Source organism: Stenella coeruleoalba, assembly GCF_951394435.1.
Source record: "Stenella coeruleoalba genome assembly, chromosome: 15".
NCBI lineage: Eukaryota > Metazoa > Chordata > Mammalia > Artiodactyla > Delphinidae > Stenella > Stenella coeruleoalba.
This window is the reverse complement of record NC_137161.1, coordinates 28,906,497-28,917,819: the sequence shown is the minus strand read 5'-3', so window position 1 is coordinate 28,917,819 and position 11,323 is coordinate 28,906,497. Positions and strand designations below refer to the sequence as shown.

The window sequence follows — 11,323 nt, the reverse complement described above, 5'->3', positions numbered from 1 at the left end:
ATTCATCAGATATTTATTAAGCCCTTGTTTTGTGCTAAGCAGTGTTCTTCTAGGCACTACAGCAATGAACAATACACAAAGAAAAATCTATACCCTTCGAACTTACATCCTAATGGGGAGGGATAATAAAATAACATATATGGTATGTTAGCAATCAATGTTAAGGAGAAAAATAAAACAGGGATGGGTGGGAAGATTGCAGTTTTAAACAGGACGACAAGGAAAGTCCTCAGTGGGAAAATATTTGAGCTTAAGTCGTGAAGGTGAGGGCGTGAGCCGTGCACATACCTGGACGACTAGCATTCTAGGCAGAGGCAACAGCAAATGCAAAGGAGCTGAAGCAGGTCGACTAAGTTCACGGAAAAGCAGGGACACTGGCTGTAGAGGACAGAGCTGGGGTAGAGTGGTGGGAGATGAGGACCGAGAGTTAATGGGCTGGGGCGCGGGGGGTTGGGTGGTGAGGGTGAAGAGGAGCAGCTCTCGTACCGACAGAAACTAGGAAGGTGTCCAACAGAGAAGATCCTAAGCCTCTGCGATTCAGTTTAACGCTAGCACCGCCCCCAACCCCGCCGAAGCCCCGCCCCATTCTAAGCTCAAGGCTCAGCACCTCGGCCGGAACTCAAGGGACTGGCTCCGGGACCGGAAGCAGCCTTCTACCTTACCCCATTTTGCCCGCGGTCGCGTTTCCGGTGGCGGCGGCGGGAAGCGAGCTAGTGGCGGGCTTCTAGGCCTCTGCGGAGGCGAATCCGGCGGGAATCGGAGCCATCAGAACCGCCACCATGGTGAGGAGGCACAGACTGGCGGCGCGGGAGCTCCCGAGTCTGTTGTGGAGTGGGGAGCGCGACTAACCGCTAAGGAGGCCGTGGGTTGGCCGCTCCGGGCGGTGAAGGCCCCGGCCGCCGCGGCCCCTCAGTCGGGACGGGGAAGACCCGGACCTTGGTCGCTCGGCGGGGTGGGGGAGGGGAAGGCTGGAAATGAGGGTCCGAGGCCGGGGTCGCTCGGTGCAGGAGAGGTTAGAACTGCGTTGCGGTCCTCCACGCCGCTGTGACCATAGTGCTTGGGATCCCGTAGGCGCTGAGTAAACTTTGCAGCATGAGTGTGTGTGTGTCTGGGGTGTCGGAGCAGGTACTAGCGCCGCAGGGTTACTGGGAAGACCCGGTGAGAGACTCAGACTTGTGAAGGCGGGTGAGGGTCCGAGAAGGAGTTGCGGAAAGAGGTGGAAGGGCTTGTGTCTGAAACTAGAGTCTTGGTTCTAGTAGATGGGGAGGAGTGAACGGAGGATGAACGAGTGGAGGAAAAGTTCAACTCGTTTGTTCAGCATATATGTATGTTTGAGTATGTCTGACTTTTCAGGCCCTAGGGCTGCACAATGAAATGTTTACTTCACCGAGTTCACTCTCTATTTGGGGACATGGATAGTATAATTCGGAATGGTAATTCAGCATTAAGTAAAAGTAACGGTGGGGGGCGGGGTAAGAAGGCTTTCTGGAGCAGAGTCCTGAAAGATTGTCAGGCGTTTTCCCAGCGAAAATGGGAGGGAATAGTGTAGATCCGGAGGGTTGCCAGAACAAAGCATGAAGGGTAGCACCATTGAAAGTTCCTGGAGGGGAAAAGGAAGAATGAGGTGGGAGGAATTGGCAGGAGTCTGGTTATTAATGGCTTTACACGCTACTTAATTTTGTTGGTGATGAGGGATGCCACTGAAGGATTTTAACCAGCAAAATGACATGAACTTAGTTGTGTTTAGAAAGATAACTCTGTTCGGTAGCTGTTATATATTGGGTGAATTGGAAGCAGGGAAACCTAGTAGGGTATTGTTTGGAGAATTGGTTAGAAGAGTAGGCACTGGATTCAGGCTGACTAACATCCAACACAGCTTAACCTCTTACAGCCTCAGTGGCCTCATCTGTAAAATCTGATGTTAAAGATTAAGTGAGAGAATAGTGTTTATGGCAGTGCCTGCCAGTGAGCACCCAGTAAGAATTAGCTGTACAAGACAGATGGACCAATAAATGTTACCATAAATGTTCAGACCATGTGGTTAGAAGCTGTGATTACAGTTGGGTTAAAATGGTCATCTGAAAGAGACTGAACCACATAACTTGGGTCTCAGGGTGGCAGGAGTCAAGATTCCAATCCATGCATTTGTAGGTTCAGAGCACCTGTGCTCGTCCAAGCTCACAGAGATCAATAGTAAGCACAGTGCCTGGTACTTAGAAGGCCCTTGCATGAGTTAGGATTGGCCTATACCAGTCAGACTGATAGGAGGCTGATGAAACAAAGCAAATGCCAGGTCCTTTATTTCTAGAGAGAAGTGTAACTGCCAAGGGCACTTGACATTCTCATTGTGAGGTCTATATAGTCTCTCTATTTTACCAAAACTACATTGGAAGCCAGGCTATAAAGCAGAATAGGTTGTTGGGTTAATTAAGGAGTATGTCAGGTTATATATTCTCATTATGTGTTCAAACTCATTAGCACTCTGAGCACCAGAAAGTTTTTCTCTCCTAAAGGTAGTCTTGGAGACACACTAACAAATTATTGATTTGGGGGATTCCATTCTCGCTTCCAAGCTGATCAGCTCCTTTCTGATAACAAGCTCTTCATTGATTGGATTCTTAGTGCCAGTCCCATTCCAGCTGTTTTACCCAGTCTTTTTAATGAGATGTTGGTGTTCGACAGCACCTATAATCTACACAATGGCAGATGGCTAATCTCTGATATACTCGGGTTTCATTAGTTTGGAGCCACCTTACCCTCTCACCCCTGAAACATACACAGCATAGACAAAGGCAATTGTAATACGAGAAAGATGATTTTAAGGGAAGGAAGAATAACAGCTCAGGATTGAAAACAGGGTGATGTGAGAGAATTCCCAGGAAAGGTCTGTGGCTGGAAGACAGAGCTGAGACTACTGAGAAAGACAGACATGGAAAAGAAGGCTGCAGCAGAAGTTTTAAGGAAGGACCAGGGCTATGTGGGTCTAAAAGAGCTGAGTCCCATTCTTCCTGATTTCTCCTTGCAGACCGTGGGCAAGAGCAGCAAGATGCTGCAGCACATCGACTACAGGATGAGGTGCATCCTGCAAGATGGCCGTATCTTCATTGGCACCTTTAAAGCTTTTGACAAGCATATGAATTTGATCCTCTGTGACTGTGATGAGTTCAGGAAGATCAAGTGAGGAGTGGGCTGTGGGGGGAGGGATTGGGTGGATGGGGAGTGGTTTGGGTGGGCGGGCCAAGTGACAGGCGGTGATGTAGCTAGCTAGTTCCTCTTGGTTTACTTTCCTGTTTTACAGGGCAGATTAAAATGGGGATATTGGACACTAAGACATCTCTTTCCTTAGTCTTGCTCTCTACTTCTAGCAGAGTACAAATTGTAAGGAGGGCTGCTAGGCTTTTTGTTTCTCTGACTTTGCGTGCCCCTGAGTACTGGGGTAAAGGGCTCTCATGTTCTCCCCACAGGTGTGTAAGGGGGGAGAGCTTGATTTTCTGGCCTCATTGCCTATTTGTAAAGCTGTAGCCTAAAGGGCTCTCCCAGTGCAGCCTGGTCTGAAACTGCTTTAAGAAGCCTCTGACCCTCTTCAGGGTAAGTGCTCAGCTCCCCTTGTGGGTTTGGGGCCAGTGATTTTTTGTTGGCATTTATAGAAACAATTGGAGAATACAATTCCATAAGTTATTAGGTAATTCCCTTGTCTTAGGACTCACAGATCTTAAGCTTCTAGGCTATTAAAAGATGTGGTCTTGCATTTCATCCTATTTTACATTCAAGGCATCTTGAGGCCCAGAGAAGTTACATGACTTCCATGATCACCCAGCTCTCTTTTGTCACGTGCAGCGTCCATAGTATGTTGCCAGTGGCTGTGAATTCCCTTTGATTCTCTTTGGGACAGTTGTTTTCTTTGTGGCATGAGGTCAAGAAATACAGCACAGAAAATGTGGTAGAGATGGCCGAGTGCCAGGTACACATTAGACAGTGTCCAACAGATCAGTGTAGAACTATTCCAAATTGTTCTCTTCTGTATTTTTAAATGAAACTAACTTTATTCTGATAATTAAAAAGTGTCTATTAGAAAATATTTATGAAAAGTACATAAAAGTATGTGAGAAAAAACTTAAAATACCCAGAAAGGGTTTTTTTTTAAATTGTGAAAGGGCAATACATGCTTTTATTAAATAAGAAGATATAGGTAAGTCAAAAAAAGGAAAAAATGGCACCCACAGAAAACTACTGTTAATATAATATAAAATATCACTAAAATGAAACCTTTAAGTTATTTTAAAAAATTAGGGTATTTTGTATTTATTTTTAGGATATTGGCTGTGGCTTTCCTTTCCTTTCCCCATCTTCTTGCGGTTATTTTTCCTGGTTTACATTCATTTATATTTTGTTCATACTTCTCTGGTTGTTGCTGTTTGGAGATTTCTGTTTTTTGTTCTTTGAGGACAAAGGTGTAATTTCTATGTAGTTAACTCTTAACCTTTTCCTTTATAACTTCTATTTCTAATGTGAGGTGAGGGGTGGAGTTACAGGCCTGTGGGGTTGAATTGGTACTAGAAGGATACTGCATGTAAGTGGAATGAGTGGGATTCAGTTGACTGAGGAATTGTTTCGGCTGCCTTCTGGCACTGGTGAGGCATTAAGCTAGAGGGAGGAAAAGGGTAATAGCAAAGAAGAGATGACTGAGGAAAGGCTTTCACAGTGGCTACATGAGTGAGCCAGGGCTGGGCTTTCTTGACTCTTACCCTGTCTCTTGGTTTGTACATCCTATTGGCACGGGAGACAACCACCTAAGGGGTTACAAGTTCAGCCTGTGAAGACTGTCCAGAGGAGCTGTCTTAGGGAAAGTTTATGTACCATTTGTCAGTAGATATAGTGTAAAACAAATCTTGGAGTGTCCTTAGGTAGGTGAACTTGAACTTTACCCTTTTTCTAATGCTTGCTTTTTTGTTCCTTCTCCTAAACCTGTCTTTAGACCAAAGAACTCAAAACAAGCGGAGAGAGAAGAAAAGCGAGTCCTTGGTCTGGTGCTACTTCGAGGGGAGAACCTGGTCTCAATGACAGTAGAGGGACCACCTCCCAAAGATGTAAGTCAGCAGAGAGCCAGTGCAAGGCCAGGAACCTTGTGCAAGGGAGGCCCCACCTGAGCCAGGCTCTGTGCGGGGTTCTCTCTTTCACTGCAGTACTCACAGGCATCCTCTGGTTTCTGTCCCCCATTTACAGATAATAAACCAGAATCTTAAAGAGGTTACCTTGCAAGTAAGAAGTAGGGAACTAGAATTTGAGTGTTTCTAACTTGAAAGCCCTCCCTTCTTCTTTAGTTGGTGGACATAGTGAGTCAACAGAAGAGGCATCTAAGGCCATCCGGGTCAATTCTTAATGTGATGACAGTTTAGTGACCGTAAAAAGTCATAACTCCAAACAGTAGAATACATATGTACTTCTTGTACAGTTATAGAATAATAGTTAATGTTTATTAAGCATCTGCTATGTGCCAAGCTCTGTGGTACCTTCAGTATTTGATTTAATCCTTATAACAGTCTTTTGAGATAAATGATTCCCACTTTATAGATAATACAGACTGAGGTTTAGTAACTTGCACAAGGTGTCACAGCTAGAAAGCGGTGATACTGGCATTTGATTCCAGGCAGTCTTGGTTCATTAACATCAGCCTACCTTTAGAGATGGAAGAGGCTTTAGAGGATCTAACCAAATTTTTTTTCCCTTTTTCATTTTAATATATTGTTTGTTAAAGGAATAATCTTCTTACCTTGTTTTAATTTTTGTCCACATGTTTTTTTTTTTTTACTTAACATGTAATAGGTATGTAATATATCATTCTGCTTTTTCGCTTAATATTGTAAACATTTTTCCAGTTGCTGTACACTTCTAAAAAGTCATGGGCTTCCCTGGTGGCGCAGTGGTTGAGAGTCCGCCTGCCAGTGCAGGGGACACGGGTTCATGTCCTGGTCCAGGAAGATCCCACATGCCGCGGAGCGGCTGGGCCCGTGAGCCATGGCCGCTGGGCCTGCGCGTCCGGAGCCTGTGCTCCTCAACGGGAGGGGCCGCAACAATGAGAGGCCTGTGTACCGAAAAAAAAAAAAAAAATCTCTAGGCCACAAGCATTTTAACATGTATCTTTATTTTTCAGACTGGCATTGCACGAGTGCCACTTGCTGGAGCTGCTGGGGGCCCAGGGATTGGCAGAGCTGCTGGCAGAGGAATCCCAGCTGGTGTTCCCATGCCCCAGGCCCCTGCAGGACTTGCTGGGCCGGTCCGTGGGGTTGGTGGGCCATCCCAACAGGTGAGGAGTTGGGGAAGGGGTACCAACGTCTGGTGGTTAAAATATAGGATAGAGTGAGGGTCCACAGTTTGGGAAGAGTCCAGAGTGATCAATCAACTTATGATTGTCAGGCTCTCAGTATTTCACTGTGCTTCACATATGGTCCCAGAGTCAAGCAAAAAGGAAAACTTGCTATTACAAAATAATGTTGATACTATTAAAGATGCAGGGGATTTCCCTGGTGGTCCAGTGGTTAGGACTCTGCGCTTCCACTGCAAGGGGACATGGGTTCAATCCCAGGTCGTGGAACTAAGATCCCACATGCTGCGAGGTGTGGCCAAAAAATGGGCAAAAAAAGTAAAGAGGTGTATAAAAAGTATTTTGGCCAACTGAATTGGAACAAAGTGTTTCCATGACAGCATTTGAATTCTTGACCCTTGAACAATGCAGGGGTTAGGAATGCCAACTGTTTAGTTGAAAATCTGCATATAACTTTACAGTTGGCGCTCTGTATCCAAGGATTCGACCAAGATTGTGTGTAGTACTGTAGTATGTATTGAGAAAAATCTGCGGATAAGGAGACCCTGGCACTTAAATCCATGTTCAAGGTCAGCTGTACTACAGCGCTTGCAACCTATTATCAGTCTTACTTGAAAATGCAAGTGCCTTATCTAATTTGGATTGGGCATACTTAACTTAGGCCTAGAAAATGGGAATTGAGCATTCAAGCTTGATCTTCTCTGACAGATAGTTTTATTTTTTATTTACTTATATATTTATTATTATTTTTAAAAATTTACTTATTTACTTTTGGCTGCGTTGGGTCTTCATTGCTGCGCGCAGGCTTTCTCTAGTTGCGGCGAGCGGGAACTACTCTTTGTTGTGGTGTGCGGGCTTCTCACTGCGGTGGCTTCTCTTGTTGCGGAGCACGGGCTCTAGGTGCACGGGCTTCAGTAGTTGTGGTGCATGGGCTCTAGAGTGCAGGCTCAGTAGCTGTGCATGGGCTTAGTTGCTCCACGGCATGTGTGGGATCTCCCCAGACCAGGGATCGAACCCATGTCCCCTGCGTTGGCAGGTGGATTCTTAACCACTGCACCACCAGGGAAGTCCCTGGCACATAGTTTTAAATAGGAAGTCTGATGTCACGAGTTGTAGCTTAGGGGATTTGGTGTCTGCTGTTTCTTTACCAAGTTGGGGAGGAGAGTGGGACACCGCATTGCACTGTACTGTTCTGCCTAACTTCTCTCCTGTGTCCTCTTAGGTGATGACCCCACAAGGAAGAGGCACTGTTGCAGCAGCTGCAGCTGCTGCCACAGCCAGTATTGCAGGGGCCCCAACCCAGTACCCACCCGGCCGTGCGGGTCCTCCCCCACCTATGGGCCGAGGGGCACCCCCTCCAGGTGAGAAGCCCATGAGGAGAACCTTGCTAATTGATAGAAGATGCCTTAGCTGGATTTATGATGAGACATAACCTTGACTGAAACTGATGATGAGTTTGTGTAATTAAGCAGGATTACTCTGAGATCCAGCTTGGCTGACTGACTGTGGAACTATCTGGGCAAGAGCCTCACTTCTTTGGCTCAAGTCCTGGTTTGCTAGGAGGGGCTGGGAGGGTGGAATGGTCCTTCTGTCTCAAAACTTGGTGGACAGTTTTGTATGTTTCCTGCTACCTTTTCAAGACAGACACTTGAGCTATATTCTTGGGGCTTTTCTCTTGCAGGCATGATGGGCCCACCTCCTGGTATGAGGCCTCCCATGGGTCCTCCAATGGGGATTCCCCCTGGACGAGGCACTCCAATGGGCATGCCCCCACCAGGCATGCGGCCCCCTCCCCCAGGGATGCGAGGTAAGTGCCTTCAGCAGTTGCGTTGACTTCCTTCTCTAGAGCCATGTTGGGATGGGCAATGGAGGGAAGATTGGATTTTGACCATACCTTTGGGCTTTTAGGCCTTAAGCCTCAGGAAGTGAACTCTTAGAGGACAGTTTTGTCCAGAAAGGAAAGAGGGAACAAGCATTTCTTAAATTGACCTTACCTCCCTCTTAGAACAGTGAGAGCAGCCCTGTACACAGGGCTCAGTGTCCAGGGCAGTATTCTCAGGTCACTGTAAAATAATGCATTTTGTTGCATGACCAACAAAGGTCTTATGCCCTTTGGTTTGGGAGTGTCTAGTAATTAAGGAGGGGCTCTGTGCTTTGCTACACTATTATGTGTATCTGTTTAATTCCAGTTTGAGAAATGCTGAAGTAGATCAGCTCTCTCATTTTATAGATGAGGAAACAGGCCCAGAGAGCTCAGTGTCCAGACCAGTGTTCTTTCCACCAAGCCATAGTGGCCTCTAAGTTAACCCACGGCCAAACCTGCTGACCACTGTGTCTCTAATTCGGGTTTTCCATTTATGAGCTTTATAAGCATAAGGAGCCCAGTTAGCCCCAGAGGAGTCCCCCTCTGATCATTTGATAACTGCAGGGTGTGGGAGGCCGGGGTAGGGTGGGGATTCAAGTTGCAGATCAGGCACTGACTAAACTTCTTACTCTTACTTCAGGCCTTCTTTGACCTTGGCCACAGAGTTATGGAAGTAGCTCCACAGAGGCGTGGGCCCGATTCCCCAGGGCCACGTTACCACACCTGTTTGTTTGTTAAGCCGTTGTTCGCGGAGTCTCACCGGATTGTCTGGTTTCCCTTACAGGGCCCCCTCCCCCGGGAATGCGCCCACCAAGGCCCTAGACTCATCTTGGCCCTCCTCAGCTCCCTGCCTGTTTCCCGTAAGGCTGTACATAGTCCTTTTACTTCCTTGTGGCCTGTGACACTAGTTTATAATAAACTCTTAAGAGAATATTATAAATGCACCTGGTATGTTTGTTTATTTTCAGAAAAACCTTTGATATGCTGGGTGCTTAATACGAAGCGTTGCCTTGAAAAAATTTAGCCCTAATTGTAGCTGCTTCCCTTGTAAAATACTATATTCATGTATAGAGATGCACAGCCTCATCCAAGAGAATTACAAAATTGAACTACAAGAAGACATTTCACTTGTCAAACTGGCAGAGATCATTTTGTTGATATAAACATTCGTACCCTGTTGTGATTGGTATGTCCTCTTTGGAAGGCACTAATCTAGATAACTTCTTGAGCAGTACTTTATTTTATTTTTTAGAAACTAAATGTTACAGTTTATTCCATCTTCATGATTAAAGGCATTACAGGGCAGGGTGGGTAAGCAAGGCAGATAAAGCAACCCCCCCCCCCAACATTTAACCAGATGCCTCATTTTGGTGTTTTTATCATATACAGGTTGACTTAATTCATTGACTTAAGTTGAAAGGTGGCAACAACAAATCTTTGCCATTTAGGATCTTCCTCCTTAGCTACTACAAGGATCTTAATTCCTGAACTACACCATGAGCTCTGAAATGGTGTTCACCACACTGTTCTTGAAGTTTTCACATCTTAACATAAGATCTGACACCTCTTGTTAAGGTAGGCAACTGTTAAAAGCTGTCTTTCTCTTGGCTCACCCAGTCCATCAGCAATCTTAACAATTAAGTTACTATATAAAAATAAAACTGTGCTCCCAAGCATTGATTTTCTAGAGCATTAGCTCCCTGAGAGAAAAGAGAGATCCTAACCAGTTGCTTCCATGAACAGTAACCCCAGTACAGTGTACGGAATGTCCTTCGAAGCATAGCCCAAGAGGTTAGGCAACCTTGGTCATCCTGACGAGCTTATCAGCATTTACATACAAGATATATTTAAAACTGATCCCAGGGCTTCCCTGGTGGCACAGTGGTTGAGAGGCCACCTGCCGATGCAGGGGACATGGGTTCGTGCCCTGGTCCGGGAAGATCCCACATGCCACGGAGCGGCTGGGTCCATGAGCCATGGCCGCTGAGCCTGCGCGTCTGGAGCCTGTGCTCCGCAACGGGAGAGGCCACAACAGTGAGAGGCCTGTGTACGGCAAAACAAACAAACAACAACAAAAACCTGATCCCAGACCAAATATTGCAACCATAATCCCCAATAATCCCATTATTTAGTGTGCTGAGATGCCAAAGCCAGAAATCTCAGAGTGATGGTTCATCATTTTCTACAAGTGAGAGGAAAATACCAAGGAGGAAAGGAAACTCCTCCCTCCTAAATTTATCAAATCCATGCTATCTTCACAGCTTTAATTGACACGATCCAGAGTCCTCAATTTCCCGATATGAGGAGTCCATTTTCAAGGTGACTGTCAAGGTCAAGAAGAACTTTCAGTCTTTTCTTTGCCATGCCCATGAACCTCCAGTCCTTCAATAGGAATCTCCTCCTTTATTGCTTTCTGAACTCACTGCTGAGTGTTTGAAGAGGTCGGTGCATGGGTCCCCATTGAGGAACTTCTCGGCAAACCAGCAATTGAAGCACTGGTCACACTTGTGCTTCGTGTCAGTGCAAGCCTCCCTTACGCTGTTCATGGTGTCAGCATCCACAGCAGTTGAGCAGTACTTGAGATTATCATATTTTTCTACAACAAAGTATGAAGGAAATACTAAAAATGGAAATTAATCCTATTGGAAGAGGAACAGTTTTGGTATAACTTTCTCCTGGGGTCATATGCATACATGTAGTCTAATCCAATTTTTGATTTGTGGGGTATCCATGACTTCTTTCACCCAAAGTCTGTCTTTAGTTGATAGATCACTAAGCAGTACTCTAGTAGTACATCAGGCTTAAAGGATACAGAAATAAAGTGGATACTTTAAAAATTACTGCCTTGCAGGGGGACCATTCTAAATGCAAAGGAGACCTTAATGAAAAAGAAGAGACTAGTGTAGTATGGAGGTGTATCTCCAGGGATATTAAGGTGGTTCACCATAAAAATCAAATATGCCAAGCTAATATGACAAGAAGAAAGCCATATAATCTCAGTAGATGCAGAAGACATTTGGTAAAATTCTAATGCTCGTTAGGAATAGAAGGGAAATTTATAAACATGATACAGGGATTTATGAAAAAAACAGCAAGCATAATAGTGAAAGGCTGAAAACTACCTTTAAGATTAGGAA

At 45.5% G+C, this 11,323-nt stretch overlaps 1 protein-coding gene and 1 pseudogene across 3 annotated transcripts; one reads left to right on the top strand and one right to left on the bottom strand.

Moving 5' to 3' along the window:
- The first annotated feature begins 593 nt into the window (after positions 1 to 593).
- On the top strand, positions 594 to 9,116 carry SNRPB (small nuclear ribonucleoprotein polypeptides B and B1). 2 transcript variants are annotated; one of them, XM_079946313.1, is made up of 7 exons: positions 594 to 782; positions 3,026 to 3,177; positions 4,976 to 5,087; positions 6,152 to 6,304; positions 7,545 to 7,683; positions 8,004 to 8,129; positions 8,971 to 9,116. In XM_079946313.1, the coding sequence occupies exons 1-7, from the start codon at positions 780 to 782 to the stop codon at positions 9,006 to 9,008; spliced, it is 723 nt and encodes a 240-aa protein (XP_079802439.1). In that variant the 5' UTR covers positions 594 to 779; the 3' UTR covers positions 9,009 to 9,116. The 2 variants fall into 2 exon arrangements, with proteins under 2 accessions (XP_079802439.1, XP_079802440.1); XM_079946314.1 differs by having other exon boundaries at positions 598 to 782; positions 8,827 to 9,049.
- Positions 9,117 to 10,518: 1,402 nt separating this feature from the next.
- On the bottom strand, positions 10,519 to 10,903 carry LOC307198593 (TP53-regulated inhibitor of apoptosis 1-like; annotated as a pseudogene). Its single transcript has one exon. The product of its transcript is annotated as a TP53-regulated inhibitor of apoptosis 1-like (transcript).
- Between the last annotated feature and the right edge of the window lie 420 nt (positions 10,904 to 11,323).